Genomic DNA, 24,894 nt, shown 5'->3' with positions numbered 1-24,894 from the left:
AAAAAAGTGATAGGTGGAACATGATAGAACCATCAATGAGAATGGAGGCGTGAAAGAGGAAAATTGATTTGAGTTTCTAGGTTAATTAAGTTATATTAGTTAGATACATAATAATAAAAATAGCATAAATAATAAAAATAATAATTAATTAATTAATAATTTGGTTAATATTATTAAATTAAAGTTAAAGAGAATCATTAAAGAGGATTGATTGTATTTTATTTTAATTTAATTTTGATTTATTTTATTCAAATGAAAATTAGAGAGGTGGTAGATATATATGAAAAGTTTAGGAAACAACCAATAGGAAGAAGGGAAGTTGAGTTAAAGCCTATTGCTTTAATATATATATATAGATTTGTTTTAAACAAGCTGTGTGTTTTTCTTTTAATTTAAAAAATGTTTCACGTACTTAGACCATTCGTAGTGGCTTACCGTTGGGGCGTTGTGGTTCTAAAAAGCCGAGGGGTACACCGCCCCCTGGCTTTTTCCTTCGACGTTTTCAAAGCTGCATTTTGTACACAACGCTAGGTTGGCTCGAGTTTTAATAAAATTGTGTGTGAGGAGGGGAGAGAGGGGAATATATGTAATTATTGCAGAACAGTTGTGACATTTTGCTACGACACCACTTTTTGCAAAACTCTTCATTGGTGACAAGATGCCACATGGCACAAAATGTCCAAAGGTGGGGCATTTTGACTGCACATGGTCTTAGACGGTGTTTTTGGTTGGGGACACCATACCACAACACCTCCCCGATACTGTACTGATTTGATACCGGATCAGTACCAAGTTTTGAGTTTTTGGTACCGGTACCAGTACGATTCAGTATATTACCGTTATTTCCCGAATTTTACATGAAAAACCGGTACCGATACCAAATATTTTAAATATCGGATTTTAAAATGCCGGTACCGATCCCGAGCTCATCCCTATAATACATGTACTAGTTATCTTTGTTGGTTGTATTCGTTTTGCTTCCACTCTTTATATGTTTGGACGTCTTTCTTCTTGTAAGTCGTCATTTTCGGTTTTTCATATAAGTTGGCCTTTAAAAAAAATAATAACACAAGGACTAGTATTGCCACATTTGAAAATATACAAGCACCTAAATGCAACTAATTTGAACTCCCAACAACAAAACCATCCCAACAATGACAACATTACCATCACTACACTACATCATCACACACACTCTGCATCTTTCACATGTGACTTTTGTCACTTTCTACCATTTCAAATCCTCTCAAAACCCCAAATCCAAACACCCCAAAACACCACATTTCACTCCCAAAACAACCACCATGAACACCACTCTCTCCACCATTCTTATTCTTCTTCTTCTTTCCCAAACAACAACCCTAGCAACAGTTCAAGAAACACACCCAGAGCTTCAAACCCTCATAAAAATCAAATCTTTTTTAGACCCAGATGGCCAAACACTCAAATCTTGGTCTGCAAATGCCACCACTTGCTGTGATGGCTCTTTTGAAGGTGTGGCTTGTGATGATATGGGTCATGTTATGAACATATCTCTTCAGGGTAAAGGGCTTTCTGGTCAAATACCTCCTGAGATTGGTCAACTCAAAAGCTTGTCTGGGTTGTACCTGCATTTTAATAAGCTGCATGGTGAAATACCTAAAGAGGTTGCTGAGTTGACTCACCTTACTGATCTGTATTTGAATGTTAATAATCTTTCTGGGCAGATTCCACCTGAGCTTGAAAAAATGGCCAGTCTTCAAGGTTAGATTTTTATTTTATTATTTATTATTTTTTTTATTTTTTTTGTTTATAAAGTTTTGAACTTGATTAATGTAGGTATTGTTATTAAATGTAGTTATTTTTTTAGATTTTTATTTTATTATTTTTATTTTTATTTTTTTATTTTTTATATATATTTTTTGTGGGTTTGATGTTATACAGTTTTGGACTTGATTATTATAGATTTATAGTGTATTAATACATAAGAATCACAATGTAGGTATTTGTTATTAAATGTAGTTATAGACAATTAATTGCATTTAAAGGAGGCTAAATATTTTGTGTTGATAGACATAAATGTAGTGTGCATCTCTTAATGCCTAATGTACAAGTCATCACAGCAACATCACTATGGGTTTGAAAAATTTTTATTTTTATTTTTTTAATTTATATATATATTTTTTGTTGGTTTGGTATAAAGTTTTGTGCTTGATTATTATTATAATGCGTTAATACATATAAGACTAACAATGTAGGTACTTGTTATTAAATGTAGTTATAGACAATTAATTGCAATTAATGGAGGCTAAATATTTTGTGTTGATAGACATAAATGTAGTGTACATCTCTTAAAGCCTAATGCACAAGTCATCACAGCAACATCACTATGGGTTTGAAAAATTTTTATTTTTATTTTTTTTAAAATTTTTATATATATATTTTTTTTGGTTTGATGGTATAAAGTTTTGGGCTTGATTATAATGTATTAATACATATATATGATATAAGACTCACAATGTAATTTTTGTTATTAAATGTAAGTATTTGTTATTAAATGTAGTTATAGTCTTATAGACAGTTGTTATTAAAGGAGGCTTAATATTTTTGGTGTTGATAGATATAAATGCAGTGTACATTTATTAATGCCTAATGTACAAGTCATCACAGCAGCATTACTATAGGTTTGAAAGATTTGATATTGAAAAAGATTTTTATGTGGTTTATTGAGATTCCATCAGTTCTGTCATGTTACAAGATTCTTGATTTTTTTGTTTTTTTTTATTAAATTTAAAAAATGTTGTCAAGTAAAAATGGTGTGAAAGAAGTCAAAGAACTAAACTTTAATCTTATCAAATACTATGATGTTTTTGTTATTTAATGTTTTTTCTTGTTATTTTTGTAGTTTTGCAACTATGTTACAATCAGTTAACTGGAAGCTTGCCTACACAACTTGGTTCATTGAAGAAGCTTAATGTGCTTGCTCTTCAATACAACCAACTCACCGGTGCAATCCCGGCTTCACTCGGGAATGTTGAGACTTTACAGAGGTTGGATTTGAGTTATAATAATCTTTTTGGGTCCATCCCGACGAAATTAGCAGACGCCTCGATATTGCAGGTGTTAGATGTTCGAAACAATACCCTTTCGGGCAATGTCCCTTTAGGTAATTTCACATAATATTCGTAACTTTACCGGCTCGTTTTTATAGATTTTGAAACATTTTAATTTATGACTTTTTAAAAAAAGAAATTTTGGAAGTTTTGAAGAAACTTGATGAGGGATTTCAATATGCAAACAACAGTGACTTATGCGGGTCCGGTTTTGCTGATCTGAAAGCATGCAACTCGTCTTTCAATCCCGAAAACCCGAAAAAACCCGAGCCGTTTGGACCAGGGTCAAAAGGGGTCACACCCAAGGCCATTCCACAGTCAGCATACGTGACCGGTGATCAGTCAAGGTCAAAGTCAAAGTCAACAAATGCCGGACTTGCTGCTATACTTGGAACCATTTTGACGGTTATGTTACTAACCGCGGGAATCTTTAGTTTCATTTGGTATCGGCGGAGAAAACAGAGAATCGGGACCGCGTTTGAATCATCCGATAGTCGGATTAGTACCGATCAGTTTCAAGTCAAAGAAATGGTCAACCGAAGAAGCGCCTCCCCTCTCATAAGCCTCGAGTACTCAAACGGGTGGGACCCAATGTCGAAAAGTCATACAGGAAGCGGGTTGTTGCAAGAGATTCTTGAGAGTTATGTGTTCAATGTGGATGATGTTGAGTCAGCGACTCGGTTCTTTTCTGACTCGAATCTATTAGGGAAAAGTAGTTTTTCAGCTACTTATAGAGGGGCTTTACGTGACGGGTCGGTTGTTGCTATTAAACGGATAGCGAAAACGAGCTGCGTATCGGATGAAACCGACTTTTTGAAGGGGCTAAGGATATTAATCTCGTTGAAACACGAAAATATTTTAAGGTTACGAGGTTTTTGCTGTTCCAAAGGTCGGGGCGAGTGTTTTTTGATCTATGATTTTGTTGCTAAGGGAAACCTGTTGCGGTATCTTGATGTCAAGGGCAAAACCGGAAACGGGAATGTTCTTGATTGGTCAACTCGGGTCTCGATTATCAAAGGCATTGTTAAAGGTTAGTCATTTATAAACATGCGTCCAAATATTTAAAAAAATGTTATTTTTTCGATGGTTGATTATCGTCTTTGTATTTGTTTTTGTAGGTATCGAGTACCTACACGAGGCTAAAGGAAAGCGACCGGCTCTCGTTCATCAAAACATATCGGCCGAAAAGGTGCTCATCGACCAACACTATAAACCATTGCTATCGGGCTCGGGCCTCCACAAGCTACTAGCCGATGATATCATATTTTCAACCCTCAAAGCCAGTGCTGCAATGGGATACCTCGCTCCTGAGTACACCACAACGGGCCGGTTTACTGACAAGAGCGACATTTATGCATTCGGGATGCTCGTTTTCCAAATTGTCTCTGGGAAAACGAGAGTCGGTTCCTCTATTCGTCAAGGTGCTGAATTATGCAAGTTTGAGGACTTTGTGGATGCTAATCTTGATGGGAAGTTCACGGAGTCAGAGGCGGCTTTGGTTGGGAAAGTTGCGTTGGTCTGCACTCACGAGTGTCCAAGCTCGAGGCCCAAGATTGCATATGTGGTTCAAGAACTAAGTAATGTTGGTCTCGCCCCGTGACTTGGTAATCGGTAGTTATATGGCTTGAGTTTCTCACTCGAAGTAGTTTAGTTCTTGTTCTACTTCACCCTTGGATCGTGCGATCTGGGCTTGTCTAGGATTTGTACTTTGGTTTAGTTTCGAGTTTAACCGTAGTTGGATTATTTTGGACTGTAAAATTCTTATCTCAGAAGTAGATTTCTTGAATCCTAAGTACACAAGTTTTATTGCATGGTATTTGTCTATAGTTTGTGAATGTTGGCTCTATAATGTTATTGCTTATGTTGTGAGTAATGGTGTGTAAGCGACATGAGACCGAGCTTGCTCAAGTTTGAGTTAAGAAAGCTCGAGTTTTGCTCGAATGCTCAAGCGCAAATCATGACTAATTTTTCTTACTGTAGCTTGATTTGGGCTCGACTCGTTTGTTACGTGTTAATTATTTTATAATAAATATACATTTAGTATATGCTATCTAGTTATTTACACAATTTGTTATATGCTATCTAGCAATTCAGAAAGGGGTGGCAGCGCAGCTTCTTGTCCGCCTACCTGTTATATTGATGTAATATCTATGTTTCTATATATTATAAAATAGTTATATTTTATATAAAAAAAATATTTAATAAAAAAAATGTATATTTTTTATATAAAATTGATTTATTTTTTGTATTGTTGTTGTTAATGTACCAACTACCATGTGTAGTAGACTAGTAGCTTTATTGAGAGATGTAAAAGAGCCCTCTATTCAAAATATCTTGTCCTAATCTAAACTACCAAATTTGATATAATCAAACAAATTTTATTTTTATTCTTTGCCATTAACAAAAAGACAAATTACCTAAAAGGTACCCTTTTGGCCTTTAGACAATAGTGTTAAATGACAAATGGCATATGGACTATGGTGAATAGTAATTGTGAACCCTTGGTGTCCTTTTCAATAAACAAAAGAAGGAGATAAAATGACATTAATATAAAGTTGATGGGTGCTTTTTGTAACTTTTTCTACATAATATTATATTTGCATACAAGGGCAATAAGTTTATAAAACTATACTAAAGCAGTAAAGCCACCATATAATTAGCTATACATGTTTGCTTGAAGATATTAGATGATTCCATATGTAACATTTTAACTTAATTATGTAACAATTTCTTTTCATACATTACAAATATACAAAAAAAAAAATGAAAAACTAGCTACGAACCAACGATAAAACAGCCTCGGGTTTAGATTGAAATTTCAAAGATTGAACCCGAGAATCAAGAGGAAACCAGTTGTCCAAAACCGAATAAATCTCTGCAACTTGAGGGTGATTATCATCTCCTACAAAAAACTCATGAAAAGTTCCATCGAGCTCGATCCAACTAACACCGGGAACTTTCTTAATATTTTGTTCTTTCATCATTCCTCTCACTCGTCTAACACGGTCCCACATGCCAAACCGAGCATATATATTAGACAACAACACATAAGTACTCGAATCACAACTATCCATTGTGATTGCATGTTTCACCATGGTGTTTGTTTCTATGTTAACTTCAATATTATTACACGCGTTAAGCAAAGTACGCCACAACACATTGTTTGGCTCGACGGGCATTTGTTCTATGATGGCTGTGGCTTGTTTTATCTGCCCTGCACGAGCAAACATGTCGATCAGGCAACCGAAATGTTGGACTTCCGGCTCGACTTCATGAAGCCTTCTCATGATTTCAAAGCATATTATACCTTCCTTTACCATACCCGAATGTGCACACGCATTTAACACATTGATGAATGTGATCGCGTCTGGTTTTAAGTTAAGTCTTTGCATCTCAATGAACATATCAAAAGCTTGTTTTCCGAACCCGTGTATAGCTAAACCACCGATTATAGCATTCCAGTGATGAACAGTTTTTTCTGCTATCGTTTTGAATACACGTATAGCGGTTTCTATGCTGCCTGATTTAGCATACATGTCTATAAGTGAAACACCAAGTTTTCCGTCTAATTTAAGTCTGTTATCGGTTATGTATGCATGCACCGCAACACCTTCATCGTGTAATCCTAACTGCGCAATTGCAGAAAGTGCCATCGATAAAGTGGTATCATCGGGAACAATATCGCCATCACTCATCATGTTACGAAACACTTCTAATGCTTCCAAACAAACCCCATTTTGCATATATCCAGCCATCATCACATTACACGAAACCACATCTCGTTCAGTCATTTCATCGAACAATTGTCGCGCAACCTCAATGCTGCCCAATTTCGCATACCCGTCAATCAGTTTCGCCCACGTGATAACATCTCGTTTCGGCATCTTATCAAAAAGTTTTCGAGCCATGTCAATCTTCCCGCTCTTCACACAACACCGAATCATCAAATTCCACGAAACCAAGTCTCGTTCAGGCATTTCATCGAACAACTCCCACGCCATCCGAAACCCGTCTTCCATCCCACCGTACCCGCTAATCATACAATTCCAAGACCTCAAATTCTTCAATTCCATCATTTCCAACGAATCAAACAACTCACGCGCCAACACTACATTCCCGCTCTTCACATACCCGTCAATCATCGTATTAAAACTAACCGAATCCCGTTCAGGCATTTTATCAAACACTTGGCGCGCAAGCTCAGCGCGCCCGCATTTCACATACAAACAAATCAAACAATTTTGCAAATACACATCACTCCCAAGTCCAGTCTTTTTCAACAACCCATGAACCTGCATCCCTTCTTTAACTAACCCCAACCGCGAACACGCTTTCAACACCAACGAAAACGTAAACATATCGACTAAACACCGGTTTTCGAGCATCAATCCCAAAACAAAAACAGCTTGTTTCGGGCCATTCGGGTTATTCGGGTCATTCCCATGTGAAAAACTCTTGATTACTGCATTCCACACAAATGGGTCCTTTGTGTATACCTTTCTTGGGACCAAATGTGCGAAGAATAGGTATCGGGCGAATTCGATTAACGGGTTGTGTGGAGAATTGGCGAAATTGAGGATCAATTTGGTGGTTAAAGATGGGTTTTTGATGAAGCCAGTGGTGAGTAATCGAGTGTGGATTTGGTTGATATCGAATTGGGTTTTGCAATTTGGGATGTGGATTAGGGTTTGGTGTGTTGAGTTCCATGGTTGATGCTGGTTTGAATTGATGCAGCAGCTGGTTAGCATTTGAGGGTTTGGTTCACTGGAGAGTGTTGGAATGGATAATAATAATAATAATAATATTTATTATTATTGTTATATGGTAGTTGAAGTTAAGAGGTAGTTATTTGTTTGTGAGGTGTACTATTGTTAAAGCATGGGGTACATATCATCAACGTTGCAAAAATCCCGACTAAAAGCTGATTAATCCCTGATTAATTGTTAGTCTTTAGATCATTAATTAGTTTTTTAGGCTAATCGGCCAATTAATCTGTCAATGGTAAAATTCGGCCAAAATCATGATTAATTGGTTTTTCCTGATAAGGTTTTGGCCAAAATCGGCGGTGTTCGTTGACATACTGGCTAAAATCGATGGTTTTTGTCAAAACGCATAAGCGGGTGTCAAAACGCATAAACAGATGCCAAAACACATAAATGGACGTCAAAACGCATGCTAAGGTAGTTATTGTTTTTTTTTTTTTTTGGGGGGGGGGGGGGTGGTGGTGGGTGGGGTGTTGTTAAAACATGGAGTACATATCATATTATGTATGACATTGTTATGTGGTTATTTATTAGTTAGTTATTGATGGTCACTAGTTCGTTAAAGATGAAATAGTAGATAGTAGGTGGCTAATATGGTTAAGGTGACGTGGCATGTGGTCCATCAATTTGACCGACAACTGTTATGTGGTTATTCATAATTAGTTACTTTATTATTGGTGGTCCCTAAACCACTCCCCTGGCCTCTTGGTCTCGACTATTCAAAGTTCTGTCCATTTCACCGATACGCAGGCCGTACCATCGAAGAGTGTCATACTTTGCGTCCGTACCATCGAAGAGTGTCATACTTTGCGTGATGTCATCTAGATGTTAAGACACAATAATAGAGGTTAATGTATATACTGTAGAGGTGACGCAAATGGTTAGGGTGACGTGACATGTGGTCGATCTGAAGTGAATATTGTTATGTGGTTATTCATAGTTAGTCAGTTATTGGTGGCCACTAGTTTGTTAAAGACGCAAGAGTGATCGAGTAGAGGTGAATGTGACAAAAAACATAAGAATTACAAACAGAATCTTTGGCAACAGTCCAACATAAAACACCGAACCGTCACAAGAAAACTAATTCACGTTTACATACGATCAAGTAGCGATAACGTTATTAATATATATTTCATTTCGTGTGAACCCACATACTCATAGCTAGTTTAACCCCAACTAATCAAAATTACCGAATTCCACATCATCCGCTCCCATAAACACCTTCATATCGTCTCCAGAACTGCCACTGCTACCGCTACTGCTTATAACACCAATGACTCAAAATCAACTGTAACATGTTTGAGGCAGCATTCGTGTTATAAATAGAGAAAATTGTTAATTGCCGTGTTTATTGTTTAGGATTCTTCGGTCTCCAAATCTGGCTTTGAGGGATACTCGAGACCTTGAAGCGCTGGCATTCGACGAAGGTCTTCTTCACTGTAAGCTGGAATAAACCAGTATTTTTCTACGGTCCCGAATACCTGAAATTATTCACCAAATATATAAGCCTAAAGGACATAAAAAAATAAAACGAACATGCACATAAAAAGGCAACAAAAATGTCATTAGCTTAAACGAGCCTATTATTTATGTACTTTTTATTTGATACATTAAATACATAATTACATAATAAAAAATATTATATATAAAAATATGATTAAAAGATTGAAAAATAATTAAATTTAAGAGTATAAATTGACTACAAATAATTATATATGTATACAAACAAAAATTATTAAATACTTAATTAATAACAACCGAGCCAAGCCCTAGCTTGAAATACTACTCAGAAGCCGAGCTCAAGCTTTAAAAATAGGGCTCTAAACTGTATTATCTAAAAAAGATTTAGCTACAAACGCCTCGAAATATTATGTTTTATAATCAACAATCAAGGATGTAGGCAACTTGTTGGAAAAAGTTAAGACACGATGAAGATGACAACACGATACCTGTTCAAAGTTCCTCTTTCGACCAAGATCATACCGCCATTTTGGACTCGTTTTCTTCTCATATGCCTGAGTAAAAAAAGACAGCAATTTGGATCTAAAAACCAACTAAAAGTCTAAAACTAAATGCAGGTTTAAACTTTATAGAAACAAGAAAACGATACCTCAATTGTTGTAGTATTGCCTGACACTAGCGATGCGTGCATAATCAAAAACCCAAAAACACTTAACGCGAAAGCCAAATTCAAAACTACAAGAAAAGAACAAAAAAGTTAACATTTTTAAAATTTTTTTAACAAAATATGAACTGAAATATATTAAGTTGTAAATACGATGGTTCAAAATCTCGTACCAAAGGCTAGAAAAGTGGTTGCTAGAGTACTGGGGGACCCAGCAATCTCTCCGTCACTAAAGAATACTATGAAATACGGTAACAATGATAAAGTTACAAGACTTGTCTCCAGAAGTGTATAGAACTGCATCAAACAACAATGTCAAAAGTTATTATACGACCCGTACGTAATTAAATAGTCAGAAACAGAATATGTGAGAACATACCAGAAAAAGAAGGAAGTACTTATAATTAAGCGCACCGACACAATTAACAACCCACACACAATGATGGTCCATTTTTAGCACACACCTTCCACCTAAAAATTCACAAAAAAAAAAAAAAAAACATAAAAATATTACTAGTCTAGAATGAATAAATAATATTAAGAAAAACAAAGAATGAAGAACTGGACTTACAAACAGAGCAGTGGTGACACCGAGGAGGTTTTATATGGTTACACTTTCGACAATAACGGACTCGTGGTTCAGGTGTGGTCAACTGGCTGAATTCAGATCCGTTCAACCGGTCAACATCCCCTCTTTCCTCATCTACTATTGGTCTATAGTTAGGCGGCACACCACCCGGGTCCGTGAGAACCACAGAGAAATAACTCCATAACAACATCACCAACTGCATTTAACATAATTACCCAAAAATTAATAGGGATGTTAGCAGTACTGATCTTTTGGATATATCAAGTCTATCGAGTCATATTTTACTAAAACTAGACTCAAGAATACAAAAGCAACCCAAAGTTTGTATTTTTATGATTCGGGTAGCTAATATATTTCTAGTGTTTATTGATCTTTTGAACATATCCAGTCATATTTTACTAAAACTAGAATCAAGAATACAAAAAACAACCCTAAGTTTGTATTTTTATGATCCAGGTAGCTGAAATTTTTACTTCCTAATTGATCTTTTGCCCGTATCGAGTCATATTTTACTAAAACTAGAATCAAGAATACAAAAGCATGCCAAAGTTTGTATTTTTATGATCTGGATAGCTGATTTTTTTTATTGATCTTTTTGAACATATCGTCATATTTTACTAAAACTAAAATCAAGAATACAAAAAAAAAACCCAAAGTTTGTATTTTTATGATCCAGGTAGCTGAAATTTTTAACTTCCTAATTGATATTTTAACGCATCGAGTCATATTTAACTAAAACTAGAATCAAGAGTACAAAAAACAACCCAAAGTTTGTATTTTTATGACTCGGGTAGCTGAAATGCTTTATATTTTTTTTCACAAACAGGCGCATCCGTTGATATCGCTTTGAAACCACACACATTACACCTACAAACCAAAGCCCCAAATCATTAACTTAACATCCGTTGACATAAAATATATTTTGAGGGTCCTGATGCACGTTTTCAAAGCGATTATCATTGCAACATGAAGAATCATAATCGATTCCTCTACGGGCTCGGTCTCAATTCCACTTAAACCAAGTCTGCAACTCTATCTTTATTCACTAAAACTTTTATAAATCCTAATTCTTGGTATCAAATCAAATTTCACTAAAACTAAAATAAAAAGCACATCTTTATGATTTAAAAAAAAAAATTCTTGCAGAAGGGGTCAACCTGAATTTGATACACTAAGCTCTAAATTAACAAACTTTAATTAAAAAAATAATAAAATTTTTAATAATATTACCAGGGCATGGAACATGATCAAGACAGCAAGAGCAATGAAAGAATCAAGACCACCATAGGTAAAAGCAGGTCCATAAATGGACAAGACAACGGCATAATAAGAGACACCAACAACACCAAGAACCAACAAGATCATGATCGAACCTAACCCTCTTAAAGCCGTACAGAATCTGAACACATTCCAAGCCATCACAGCTCCAGATCTATACATATTATTATTATTACTCTTCAAGATAATCAAAACCCACAAAAAAGATTTGATTTTTATCTTGTTTTTGGGTAAAGATTGGTGAATCTTGAGATGGGTATGTATCAAGGGTTTATGATTTTGAGGTAACAAAGATACAAACAAACCGATGGCTAATTTTCTTGAACAAAGGTGATATAATAAATTATTTAAGGTAAAAAAAAATATATGTATGAAAAAAAGAAAAAAATATTATTTTTTAATTGATTAATAAAGGGTCAATTTCTTTGTTTCTAGATGGGTGAACAAGAATGATGAATTGATGACAAAAGCTAAGTAAACGAATTTTATTTTTATATTTTTATAATTAGATATTTATATAGGATAGGATTTTACGTCCTGTTTGCAGCGTGCATATATAATGTATGTATATGTGTGGGCTTTCGGGGGGGGGGGGGGTAAATATGAAATTGCACAAATTTTGACATTATTTTACTAATTTCGTGAAAATAACGTTAAAAGTGGCGAAAGGTTGATCAATCATCATGTGGTGGCGTTGAGCCGTTGATGGCCGAAAGACAGCGGTTCATGCACTATTTGGCTAATGGTTGAGTGTTATGTGTCTTATGTCCAAGGCTTGATGCAAAACTACTATCGAACTGGGGGCTCACCGGAAGCAGCATTTCTATTCATACGGGATAAAGGTAATGTTGTCTACATCTTACCCTCCTAAGACCCTATCATAGCTTTGATATTGGTAAGATTTACTAAGTACGATGATGATGATGAGGAGGAGGAGATAGGATAAGTTTTTTGTTGTATACATGTTTATAGTTTTGTAAATATGTTAGTTTATATACTAGTAGCCATTAGCCAAATTATATAAAATTTTAATTTTCATACTAAGTTAAATTGTCATAAACGAATCTTACTTTTCTAGGTTAAGAAAGGTTGCGCGCAGTGTTAACTATGCGCATAGGAGCGTTTTCTGACATGTGACGTTCCAATAAACAATGGTTAGTTTTCTGAAAAGCGACGTAGTGGTATAATGTCTTAAAATTCCCTTGCAATCATTACGTTTTCCTCATTCTCTCTCACAAATGCTCATTGTGTGCACATCTTAGCACACCAAAAGGAGGCTCACAACCGAAGGAGGGGGGGTGGGGGGGGTGTCGAGCTCGTTATTTTTACCTGTTATTTTTCAGACAATTTCATATTAGAGGTTAGTCGCAAGGAAAAATTTCTATCATCTAAAGATCTTTTTCTACAACAAGCATCTGTTTTTATAAGTGTTTGAATTTAATACCGATGGATCATTAGCTTGAAACGTGTATGTACCGGGCTCTTGCTTCAACACATATCAAACATATTACACAACTACGTAATATCAAATTGTATTAGATGTATCTTATCTTTTTGGATACATTCCTTAGTTATTTTATTAAAAAAAGGATTGCTTAATACAATAATACCCAAGGAATATTCATTTTCTCCTCTGTGTATCCAGATTTGAAAAAAGTATAATTTATAAAATTAAAGAAAAAAAAAAGTGATTATTGACTTTGTGGGAAACACGATTGCTATGCTATGTCATGTACTTGCTTCATGCATGGATTGTGGGCATCATTAATACCTAATACCTACCCATCCTCACATTTTTATTTTATATTTAAATTAAAATATCTTCATAAGACAACTTTTTATATTTTTATATTATTTTTTTAATAACCATATTGAGGAGCTAGACCAACATATTTTATAATTATTATGTCGATTCAAAATAACATAAAGGGTTAAAGTTAAAAAAGGATAGTTGATGAGAATGACCCCTAGATTTCAAAGACCGAAATAAATAATAATAATAATAATAATAATAATAATAATAATATAAAATTATTAAATACACACCGAGGCACGAACAAACAACCTCGTAGTTGGAGTGAACTACAAAGAAAGTTCTAGGACCGTAATTTTATCATGAATGGTTTCATCCCTTGAGAATCATCTTTTACATTTTTGGTTTTTTCATTCTAGGTTTTGTCTAAAACAACCTTTTTAAGCTTCAGATGTGTCACGTAAAACATAATATTAGAGCATCTACAACAACAAACCTTTACAAACTGCCACATCAGCGCCACATCAGATTCCAAACTTTTTAAAAAAACATTTATTTTCTTTCACAACAACAAACTGCCACATCATCACCTACCTATACAATTTATATTTAATTGAATTACTTTGGATTGATGGATATGGTTATTGATTTGTTTATTATTTACTTGCTTTTTTGTTTGATTGTATTCAGCTGGAGTCTGCAGGTTGTTTGATTCCAAGGACTCATCCATCAAAAACTTTTATCCACAACAAAGGAGATTGCTTTACCTCGAGTCTGTTGCAGCCATGTGTATCCAAACCTAGGGGGTTGGTCCCTGATGTAGATGCTCTTAGACTACTAGATTAACATCTACTTGGTTTAGTAAGGCATGTGTTTATAGACTTAAGGATTAAGGATGTAACAACATCGTTTTTTATGAAATCACATAGACGTAGGTGAAACGTGGATATATAGTGTGATCATCGTGTCTATGTTGTTATTACAAGGAAATGTTCATAGGGAATACCCACTTGCGTAAGACAAGAGTGCAGGCGTATCTAATAATACTTATGCTATCATGTGTGGAAACATCTCAAACACACATATATGCTTTGTCGGGGTTTGTACACTTGTTTTCAATGTTGCTCCATTGTTGGGATTAAGAACCTTTGGATTGAATTGCGCTTGTGGAGAGGGTTTCATATTTAGGGATGACAAAGGGTCAGGTACGAGTCACATTTTGATAATCTTGGCTCATACCCACTAGGTAGACACTCTTTCGTTGTTACATGTCAGTTTGTTATGTTCTTGTGTGGTTAAAAATTAATTTTGTGATTCTCATTACTTGAATCACTGATCACATAAATAAGTTTAAGATCAAATTTTTAGTCACCCTCCTGACAATATGTATTTTCAAATGCTATTTATTATATGTTATTATCATAAAATATTTTAACATTTAATTATGATGCTTGTTACCCGGTATGAGATCATGATCGAGAAATCGAACATTTATCACATAATATCATACTCGTCCCAAGCCTACTAAAAATTATATCCTAAATCCCATACACAAGTGCTTATTTTATTACACATCCCAAATATTGAGTTTCTATTGTTTAACTTCTTTTTTTTTTGTCAAATTCATTTTTCATGACTATTCATGTGGATTTTATGCATATAGAGGTTGTTTGGTAGCCTTTTAGTGATTCAATTAAAAGATCAAATTTGAATCGGCCAGATATAGAGTGTGTTTGGTTCACTAAATATACATATTTTAATAATGATTCAGAGGCAATCTATTAATCAATCAGACCTGCTAATGATTTAACATAAGATTGTCAAACAGCGCCCCTAGACTTTTATGTTATCAATCTAATAACTTTTCTGCGTATTTTAATATAAAATTGAAAAGTAGTGATTGCATCAAAACAAAAGGCGAGAGGACAACAAGCTGCGTCGATACCCCCTTTTAAATTGCAAAACCCAATCTTTTAAAACTATATTGACTAATCTTGAAGTCATAACATTACTATGCATGATCCGTTTAACTCGGCTAAGTAACTTCACAGCTTCAGGCGCGAGAAAACCAAAAAGTGTCAAAAGTTAAAAAGAAATAATTACACGTTGGTTGTCAAGACGTACCTTCTCATGTTTAGTCACCTTGCATGGAACAACTTGACCGACCGTGAAACCACTACCTCCTAAGCCACCAAAGAGTAAACGTTTGTTAGATCCACACACATGTTTTCCTCCTATCAACCCAAATAAAAACTAAACATTTAACATGAGAAAACTTGCAAAGTATGAGTTAGTTGAGGGGTGTGTTTGTAAGTACATAATATATATTATTATTATGATAATAATAATTTCGTGGGAAACAAAGAACGCTTAATGTCACCCTTAAATTATGACAATCAATCTTCATTCATTCATTCTCTCTCTTTATTATTATTATTATTATTATTATTATTATTATTATTATTATTATTATTATTATTATTATTATTATACATTCCCTCTATGATTCATTTCATTTTCTGTTCTTGAAGATCAACCACGGTTTCATTTCTCATATCATATTATATATCGTATCATATCATATATCAGAAGCTATAATAATAATAATAATAATAATAATAATAATAATAATAATAATAATAATAATAATAATAATAATAATCATACAATGTCATGCACCGATTCGGATTCGTCGTCTCACGGTGGAGATTACAAAAATTTCCGTCAAACCACCCGTGATAGTAAGTTTTCTTAGGTTAAATTCTTAGGTTAAATATATAAAAATTATAATGTATGATAACATAACTTTAATATTCATATAGAATGTGTATGAAATGTAACAATATTATTTATGTAACATGCTAAGAATTGATTTTGAAGCGGTTAGGTTTGTTGTTCCATCCAAAGCTTAGAAATTGTTTGGCCTCAAATTATAGCTGGCACGATTACCTGTAGTTCTAAACACGAACACGGCACAATAACTAATCTTGTCGTTTTTTTTCCAACACAAACCTGTTTAGAAAAGGTTACACGACACAACATGTTTAGGAATGTTCATGATAGTCTAAAATCAAACCATAACCTTTTTTTTTCGTTCATAGGAATGCTTATTGGTAGCATAGTTAACTTTTGTGATATTTCTTAATGGCTTCATCGATGTCAAAAAAACTTGTCGTTTTTACATTCTAGGGGACTTAACGAGTTCACTTATTCAGCTACTATGTATAATCTTTTACTAATTTGGATGAAAAATGTATTATTATTATTATTATTATTATTATTATCTTACAGGATTGCTGCATGAAATGCTGAAATCATCCTCATCAGGGGATCCTAGATCAAGTTGGAAGGCATGTACCGAAATATTACCTATATTTATTACATCTATATAGTTAGATTTTACTATTACCATATCATATATTTTTAAGATCAATGTTTTATCCATTTGTTTAAACTAAGCTAAGAATTTACTGGCCCTTTTTCAGGTGCTTATTATGGATAAAGTTACCGTGAAAGTTATGTCTGCTTCGTGCAAGATGACTGATATCACTGATCAAGGAGTTTCTTGTAAGCATATAGAATGTCATATCCTTGTGTTAAGCAAAATGACATATATCGACTGTTTATTCCAGGCGGTTCGACTGTTTATTTTGAAAAAAAAAAATCTTGACGACTCGACTAGATACTGACATGGTTGGTTGAAAAACTAGTCGGGTTAGATTATTATCTAGGCGGGTCAAGTGGATTTGGGGAGACCGGATTTCAATGGATAAAACGGTAACTTTGACCAGTCAAATGGGCATTTTGGTCATTTTCCCAAAAAGAAATGATAAGATATAGAAAAACAGAAATTTGTTCTCAATGGCATTTGTTTGCTGAAAATTTATTTTGTATGCATGTTCGATATTAAGTGGCAGTTTTTCTTGATCTGCAGTGGTGGAAGATCTTTTCAGGAGAAGGCAACCTATGCCTACAATGGATGTTATATATTTCATTCAACCGATTAAAGAGAAGTATGCATTCTATGATTCTACCTGTTTTGTGGCTTGTAACACTAACTATGCTCTTTGTTTGGTTTGCAGCCTTATCATGTTTATATCCGACATGTCGGGAAGAGAACCGTTATATAAGAAGTATGCAAAAATTGTCAACTCCTTCCATTTGTTAACTTATATCTTAAGTTTTGTTTGTTTTTTTTTTTGGATTGTTTCTTCGGTTGCAGAGCTTTTGTTTTCTTTAGTTCTCCTACACCGAAGGATTTGTCGATAAAATAAAAAGTGACATGAGTGTTTTACCACGCATCGGTGCTCTACGAGAGGTCGTTTCTCCAACGGTTGATATTCGCTGCAGATGAATCTTGAATACTTTCCTTTAGAAAGTCAGGTACGTGTTACATATTATTTTTACATACAAAAGATATAATTTATTTAACTTATATTTAACTGTGTTTCTTATGGAGGCATTTACAACTGATCATGACAGAGCTCTAGAAGATATGTACAGTCAACTTGCTGAAAACTCGCGCCAATTCGAAGCTACCTTGAACACGATGTCAACTCGGATTGCTACTGTTTTTGCTTCAATGAAGGTAATCAATAGTAAATAATAATTATGATTTTTTTTAAACAATAAATATTTCATATAGAACATGTTTGCATATTTAGGAGTTTCCATATGTATGGTACCGTGCAAAGGGAATGGACGGATCAACTGCAGCAACGTTTCGTGATTTGGTGCCTGTGAAACTTGCTTCTGCTGTTTGGAACTCGATTACAATGTATAAAACCTCAATTCCTAATTTCCCACAAACCGAAACATGTGACCTTATCATTGTGGATAGATCTCTTGATCTGGTAATGTAAAATATTATAATAATATTGTTTTTAATATTTTGTTTATTTGTTTTCGTTCTTTAGTTTTGTGACATGTTACTTTGCATATGACTTCAGATTGCACCTATTATACACGAATGGACTTATGATGCAATGTGTCATGATCTGCTAGACTTAGACGGGAATAAATACGTACAAGAGGTATAATTTGTGGGGAAATTGGTTTTCTCAGTTGAGTTAAATAACATGAGGTGAATAAATAAAGCATGTTGTATGTAGGTCCCGGATAAATCGGGAAACGGTACTCAGAAAAAAGAGTTCCTTTTGGAAGATCATGATCCAGTTTGGCTTGAAATGCGCCATTTGCACATAGCCGAAGTACGTTATTATTATTTTTTTCTGTTAACATGTAAACATTATAAGTTTTAATGTTTTTTTTATCGGGCTGCCATATCAGGCTAGTGAAAAATTGAGCGACAAGATGCAAAATTTCTTGTCAAAAAACAAAGCTGCACAATTACAACAAAGGTTGGTTCTAATAAGCAACTGCACCTTTGCGAGATCATATTATACATTTTATATTTGAAAATTGAAATATTTATACATTCGCATTATGCTTTACGAGACAGTCGAGACTCTTAACCTGTGACTTGAACTAATGCAGAGATGGCAGTGAATTATCTACAAGAGAGATACAGAAGATGGTTCAAGCGTTGCCTGCATATAATGAACAAATGGAGAAACTGTCACTTCATGTGGAGGTCTGCAGTTATTATGATTTGGCCCGTTTAGGATAAAACAAGCACAAATCGGGCCCGTTTATATGCAAATGTGTCAAAATTACCGCCTATATCGATGCTTAACTCCATGTTTAAACAGATAGCTGGAAAAATCAACAATGTTATCAGAGATGAAGATCTCAGAGATCTTGGTCAAGTTGAGCAGGATCTTGTGTTCGGTGACGCTGGGACGAAGGAAGTTATTAATTTTTTAAGGACACATCAGGTGACTTAATAGAATATAAATATAAATATAAATATAAACAAAATTTATAAAGCTTTTCTATAATGTTAATAATAATATGTAGCATATTATATATCTCTCGGAATGATATTATCTTACAGGACGCAAGAACCGAATACAAGTTGAGGTTACTAATGATTTTTGCTATGGTTTATCCCGAAAAGTTTGAGGGTGACAAAGCAACAAAGCTTATGCAGGTAATAAATACTCTAGCCTTCAAGTAAAAAAGATGTAAATATATTAAACTGCTTATGTTGTTTCTGTTTTATCTGTTACTAGTTGGCAAAATTGCCTCCCGAGAATATGAAGACGATACAAAATATTAAATTGCTAGAAGGATCAAGCAAAAAAAAGAAACAACATGGAGCCTTTTCCCTTAAGTTTGATGCTCAAAAGGTAATTATATTATTATATATATACATTTTTTTTCACATGGTTATATATGAGATTCTGATTATTGTTGTATTTTTGTTATGTATTATTATTAGAGGAATAATGCATTAAGAAAGGATAAAACAGGAGAAGAGGAAACATGGCAACTGTCAAGATTTTATCCCGTGTTGGAGGTAATATAATCATAGCCTTTTCAACCGGCATAATTATCTATAACTAATTGTAGCGTAAAAAAATAACTCATTGTATTATGCATATTTTGTTTATGTGATATTGTCTCAAGATTTGCTCGAAAAAGTAGGCAAGCATGAATTGGAAAAAGACGAGTACCAATGCATGAACAGTTCAAGTAATCAAGGTTCTTCTAGTAGCAGCACGAATGACACATCAGCAAGGAGCGGGCCGTCTAGTCATCCAAATTCAAGGAGATCAAGAAGGAGTACAGCCACATGGGCAAAGCCTCGTCCGGCTGGTGATGGTCCTTCAAGGTAATCTTTATATATTTTTCATCACATATCATGCGACTGCTACTAAGTACTAACTTACCTCTGTGAAACTGTTTTGGTAGCGATACAGCAGGTACGAACAGATCTACGGGTAAGAAACACATGGGCCGGCGTATATTTGTTTTTATCATCGGTGGGGCCACCAGATCCGAGGTTGGTTAACATTCGGAATTTTCGACAGGTGAAAATGCGTTGCCTATAAATATAACATGATTACTGATCCTTAACGTGTTGTTTGCAGTTGCGTGTGTGTCACAAACTTACTGATAAACTAAAGAGGGAGGTCATACTAGGTTCAACCAGTATGGATGATCCACCACAATACCTATCAGTAATATCTCTTTTTAATCATAATAATATTATTATTATTCTGTTTGGATGCATAATTTTCATATCATTTTTGTTGCAGAAACTTAAGGCGCTTTAACCTTGGAGTTGGAGACTGCGTATGGTTAAGTCAGCCCCTACGACACGCTTGCATAAATCTTGTTATACAGTGCGAGAATATGCTTTATCCGTGTAGGAAACTCGAATTTGAGATGTATTACTTCGTTAGTATGAAGGATTTTACGTTCACAGTATATCTATTCATTGACACTATTAAATCAAATTATGTATTGGGTAAAAAACCAATGAAAATTTTGAACAAATGATTTGAATGCATATTCTGTATCTCAGGCTCTAAATAGTCTTCTTAGCAAGATTAATTATATCAAAAACCCGAACTATAACGAATTAAAGGCGTTTAAATTACTACAATGGCTTGTTTTCTTGCACAACATATATAGTTCAAACAAACTAGTTTTCTTATAAAAAGAACATTTAAACAAGTCACTCAATGGAAATAAACTCATAAACATAAATACTTCAAATATCTTGAACAGTTAAAAAGAGTGCAACCGTCTTTATCTAAACAAGTTTTGATTCATGAAAACTGAAAACGGACTGACTGAGACAATCTTCAGTTTGGTGACTAATCTTTGCGCAGTTGTTCGGTTTCACGGAGAACGCCATTTGCATTTAGGATGATAATTTCGACACTATCTCCCTGCAGAATTAATTAACGTCAACATAACTTTCACTAGTTTGTTAATAGCTTCTTTTAGACCTTGTTAGTACGAACTTACAGTGTATATATCTCTTTCTGTTGCTGATGAAAAACAAGTCTTCACCAAGTCAACAGCTTCAGCTTCTGATAGTGGCGTAACAGCATCCTAAGCGCCAATAAAAAAAGTAAAATTAGTGTTTTCACCAATGTAGACTTTTAATGATTGTTGCTGATAAACTTTAGAAATTTAGTCATTGGGAACCAGTTCCCTTAAGAACTGTATTTAACAAATGATTACATAATTACCCACTTTGGCCCGTCCAGTTTTCCACCTCAAGTGTGTGCAACGTGTGTAACATGTGCTATCGTGTGTGGCTACTGGTTACGTGTGTATGCATATATGTCAGCCAAGTTTAATGTATGCGTGTGTCGAATATACAAATATAATATATATGTTGAGTGTTAATTAATTCTTTTAAATGATTAATTGGCATTGTGGACAATTAAAGTTTATAGATAATTCAAATTCGAATATTTGAATGAGATTAGTGTAACTTTCCCACTCTCAAAGTCTCAATGATCTTTATCCGATCATCCAAGTATTCAAATGTCAGTAATCTCTAATCCTTGATATCCACTACACTGATTAAGCACTTATTAGTAACAACTAACACACAATACATGTGTGTTAGTTGTTACTAATCATCATCATCATCGTACTTAGTATATCCCACCAATAGCAAAGCTATGGTAGGGTCTGAGGAGGGTAAGATGTAGACAGCCTTACCTCTACCCCATGGGGATAGAGAGGCTGCTTCCGGTGAGACCCCCGGCTCTATACTAGTTTTGCATCAAGCCTTGGACATAAGGCGCATAGCACTCAATCATCGGGACGCTGGCTGATTGGTGCATGTACCCTTGTCTTTCGGCTATCAACGCCACCACATGATGCATGATTAACCTTCTATCACTTTTAACGTTATTTTCACGAGATTAGTAAAATAACGTCAAAATTAGTGCAATTTTACTTTTGCTCACCCGAGGGTTCACACATATATACATTATATGCGCGCACCGCAAGCAGGGCACTAGTTGTTACTAATAATACATATATATAATATATGTATGATCAACACACACGTATGTTATGATCGACCCAAATATATGCACACATACATGTTGCCACACACAAGATAACATGTTATGTCAAAATTAACCACCCCTAAAACCATGTGTTACTCTGTGTGTGCGTGTGTGTCTGAGAGAGAGAGAGATTAAAAAATTTAAACCAGACCCTTGCAGGTAACAGAAGAGGGCTCGGAGACTTTAGCTGGTTGTCCAAGAATGGAGTGATGAGTGTGGCACCGGAACCTTGAGCACTATATCCAACTCTCTCATAGGAGCCAACAGCATCATATGTGAAGACACATCCCTTACCTTAAAGTTCACAAAATGAGTTTATGTCACTACATGTTTTGAGCATATTACATCACAACTAAAACCATAAATCCACATATACCTTGACTATCAAGGCCACCTAAAACATTAAAGGCGTAATAAGGAAAGAAACGCTTGTAGTAAAGAGTGTTAGATAGAAGCTGAGCCATAGCAGGGCAGCTCATTTGTTTGTTATGCTGGTGTTGATAAATCTGTAATGAATATACAAAACATCAACATTCTTATAGATATCATAATATATATACATGCATGAATGAAAACTAAGAATATGTTTTGAGAATCTTACCAGGTGTCTAGAAGACAGAACCTTCTGAAGTGCTTTCACGTCCGCCTGGAATCCTGAAGAAGCCATGAAGCTTTTGTCCGCTCTGAAAATAAAAAATTTAACAGCTTTAATATCAAAGAAAGGTTCAACTTGTACTTTTCAACCAAACCAAATGATAATTAAGCTAAAGCACAAGTCTTTCTAATGAACAAAGTTATAGCATATCATGAAAACAAGACTTCAATGCAACATATAGTCAGTCATACACTATATAGGTTGTGTGTTGGGAAAAAATCTATCAAAAAAAGTTGGTGCAGAATTGCAGATAATATATAACTAATCAAGTCTTAAACTTCAGCTATCCACAAAAAAATAGCACCAGAACCATAAAGCTGAAAGCATCTAAATAGTGTTATCAAACACGATAATAAAAGAAACCACCATCTCTAATTCGCTATGAACAAATTATGTATACAACTCTAAACATCTACAAACCCAAAGCATAAACCAAATTACCATCTAATGGCTCGTAATTTGAAGGTTGAGCTCGTCTAGGGCTCATTATACATTTTAGATAATGATATATTTTGAGAAAAAAAAAACGTTAAGCACGCCTTAACTCAGCTAGAGCTCATGTGCAGTACCTTAAACGAGCCAAAGCTCAACTATGCAGTGTGAAACTAATACATAAATGTCCAAAATAGTTCAAACTTAAAATCACACCAGGCTCGTTAAAGATCAACAAGCCTAAACGATCTTCCCAGATAAGACCCGAGCTTGAGCTAGCGCTCAATATCTAAACGAGCTTTATTTGAAGCTCAGGCTCAATAAGGTTTAGCTCGTTTCAAGTTTCTTTTTTTTATTAAGCAGATCCATCAGCAAGCCCTATAATGAAGACGGCAATACAACTACAAACTCTATAATGAAGCTAACAAATACACATAAAATTAAACCTAAAGCAAAATTAATGAATGAATATCATACAATTTAGAGATTTTGGAGTATTCTCTGGTGAGAATACTGTAACCGGTGGACATTCGAGTATCCGCTGCAATCACACAGTAATCTGCACCAGCAATCGCCACACAAGTTCTGTATACATACATAAACAAACATTATTATTATTCAATCAAACATTGTAATAATAATAATAATAGACGGTAGTTACCCTCCATTGTTATCATATGGAGACCAGTTTGCGTGTTCTTTCGTCATTAGATGATGAATTTAGATCACAATTTGATTTGGCTTCAGTGTCTTTGAAGATGAATGAATAATAGCTCTCTTTTGTTGTTCGATTTCTTTTTTATCAAGACAACATGTTAATGTGAACAAGGAGAAACTAGTTTGCAATTTGGTCCCTCAAATTTAAGCCGGTTGTCGTTAGAGCTCGAGCTCATTATATTATACTAATTAATAATTATTAAATATATATTTTTAAAAAATTATATGAATGACAGGCTCGAGTTTTGGGTCGCGAGCAGTTTCGAGCTTGATGAGTGAAGTTCGGGTTCGTTTATTAAACGAGCTTACTATTAGTCTTAAGCTCAGGCTCGGGCTCGATTTGAGCTTTTTAACGAGTTGATCTCGAGTAACTCGGCTCGTTTGCACCCCTGCTTTCTATAGTAATCGAATGAAAAAATCAGCATTGAAATAGATTATAACTCGGAAATCTGGGAAGTCAAACCAAGCGAAACTTAGATAAACGTATTCGAATTTATGTTTTGAATTTTTGAAATTAGTACTCAACCAAACTTACAAATTTGTTT

At 34.5% G+C, this 24,894-nt stretch overlaps 3 protein-coding genes and 2 pseudogenes across 4 annotated transcripts; 2 read left to right on the top strand and 3 right to left on the bottom strand.

The window, feature by feature from the left end:
- The first annotated feature begins 1,154 nt into the window (after nucleotides 1-1,154).
- Nucleotides 1,155-4,903, top strand: LOC143580616 (protein NSP-INTERACTING KINASE 2-like). The gene is made up of 4 exons (XM_077063590.1): nucleotides 1,155-1,743; nucleotides 2,885-3,145; nucleotides 3,241-4,122; nucleotides 4,211-4,903. Exons 1-4 carry the CDS (start codon nucleotides 1,155-1,157, stop codon nucleotides 4,690-4,692), a joined length of 2,214 nt encoding a protein of 737 aa, XP_076919705.1. The 3' UTR covers nucleotides 4,693-4,903.
- Nucleotides 4,904-5,863: 960 nt separating this feature from the next.
- Nucleotides 5,864-7,883, bottom strand: LOC143580621 (pentatricopeptide repeat-containing protein At2g45350, chloroplastic pseudogene; annotated as a pseudogene).
- Nucleotides 7,884-8,900: 1,017 nt separating this feature from the next.
- Nucleotides 8,901-12,185, bottom strand: LOC143580630 (putative protein S-acyltransferase 14). Its single transcript, XM_077063601.1, has 7 exons — nucleotides 11,800-12,185; nucleotides 10,552-10,765; nucleotides 10,360-10,451; nucleotides 10,154-10,277; nucleotides 9,966-10,051; nucleotides 9,805-9,870; nucleotides 8,901-9,336 (listed from the first exon to the last, which is right to left on the bottom strand). The coding sequence occupies exons 1-7, from the start codon at nucleotides 12,007-12,009 to the stop codon at nucleotides 9,211-9,213; spliced, it is 918 nt and encodes a 305-aa protein (XP_076919716.1). The 5' UTR covers nucleotides 12,010-12,185; the 3' UTR covers nucleotides 8,901-9,210.
- A 4,083-nt stretch (nucleotides 12,186-16,268) lies between these two features.
- On the top strand, nucleotides 16,269-20,834 carry LOC143580615 (protein transport Sec1a-like; annotated as a pseudogene). Its single transcript, XR_013143689.1, has 20 exons — nucleotides 16,269-16,341; nucleotides 16,892-16,950; nucleotides 17,086-17,167; nucleotides 17,535-17,733; nucleotides 17,823-17,918; nucleotides 17,951-17,983; nucleotides 18,060-18,188; nucleotides 18,265-18,453; nucleotides 18,550-18,633; nucleotides 18,712-18,810; nucleotides 18,890-18,960; nucleotides 19,097-19,193; nucleotides 19,312-19,437; nucleotides 19,557-19,652; nucleotides 19,735-19,851; nucleotides 19,944-20,019; nucleotides 20,129-20,336; nucleotides 20,417-20,507; nucleotides 20,596-20,685; nucleotides 20,764-20,834. The product of XR_013143689.1 is annotated as a protein transport Sec1a-like (transcript).
- Nucleotides 20,835-21,141: 307 nt separating this feature from the next.
- Nucleotides 21,142-24,404, bottom strand: LOC143580614 (proteasome subunit beta type-1-like). The gene is made up of 7 exons (XM_077063589.1): nucleotides 24,294-24,404; nucleotides 24,110-24,217; nucleotides 23,147-23,228; nucleotides 22,922-23,051; nucleotides 22,697-22,839; nucleotides 21,482-21,568; nucleotides 21,142-21,402 (listed from the first exon to the last, which is right to left on the bottom strand). The coding sequence occupies exons 1-7, from the start codon at nucleotides 24,338-24,340 to the stop codon at nucleotides 21,328-21,330; spliced, it is 672 nt and encodes a 223-aa protein (XP_076919704.1). The 5' UTR covers nucleotides 24,341-24,404; the 3' UTR covers nucleotides 21,142-21,327.
- Nucleotides 24,405-24,894: the final 490 nt, after the last annotated feature.

Source organism: Bidens hawaiensis, unplaced genomic scaffold (genome assembly GCF_021521415.1).
Source record: "Bidens hawaiensis isolate Kalapana, Puna unplaced genomic scaffold, B.hawaiensis_p1.1 tig00030534_1, whole genome shotgun sequence".
In the NCBI taxonomy this organism is placed as follows: domain Eukaryota; kingdom Viridiplantae; phylum Streptophyta; class Magnoliopsida; order Asterales; family Asteraceae; genus Bidens; species Bidens hawaiensis.
Note: the sequence above shows the minus strand (reverse complement) of the source record. Positions and strands in the feature narration are given on the sequence as shown.

Bases quoted from the DNA above. Each gene is read 5' to 3' on its own strand.
- LOC143580616 (XM_077063590.1), top strand. From the start codon at position 1,155: ATGACAACATTACCATCACTACACTACATCATCACACACACTCTGCAT. The intron at 1,744-2,884 runs GTTAGATTTTTA...TTATTTTTGTAG, and splicing joins AAAAATGGCCAGTCTTCAAG to TTTTGCAACTATGTTACAAT. The intron at 4,123-4,210 runs GTTAGTCATTTA...TTGTTTTTGTAG, and splicing joins TATCAAAGGCATTGTTAAAG to GTATCGAGTACCTACACGAG.
- LOC143580630 (XM_077063601.1), bottom strand. From the start codon at position 12,009: ATGTATAGATCTGGAGCTGTGATGGCTTGGAATGTGTTCAGATTCTGT. The intron at 9,871-9,965 runs GTATCGTTTTCT...TTTTTTACTCAG, and splicing joins GCAATACTACAACAATTGAG to GCATATGAGAAGAAAACGAG. The intron at 9,337-9,804 runs GTATCGTGTTGT...GAATAATTTCAG, and splicing joins GAAAGAGGAACTTTGAACAG to GTATTCGGGACCGTAGAAAA.
- LOC143580614 (XM_077063589.1), bottom strand. From the start codon at position 24,340: ATGACGAAAGAACACGCAAACTGGTCTCCATATGATAACAATGGAGG. The intron at 22,840-22,921 runs GTATATGTGGAT...GTGAACTTTAAG, and splicing joins AGGTGGCCTTGATAGTCAAG to GTAAGGGATGTGTCTTCACA. The intron at 21,403-21,481 runs GTAAGTTCGTAC...TTAATTCTGCAG, and splicing joins CAGAAAGAGATATATACACT to GGAGATAGTGTCGAAATTAT.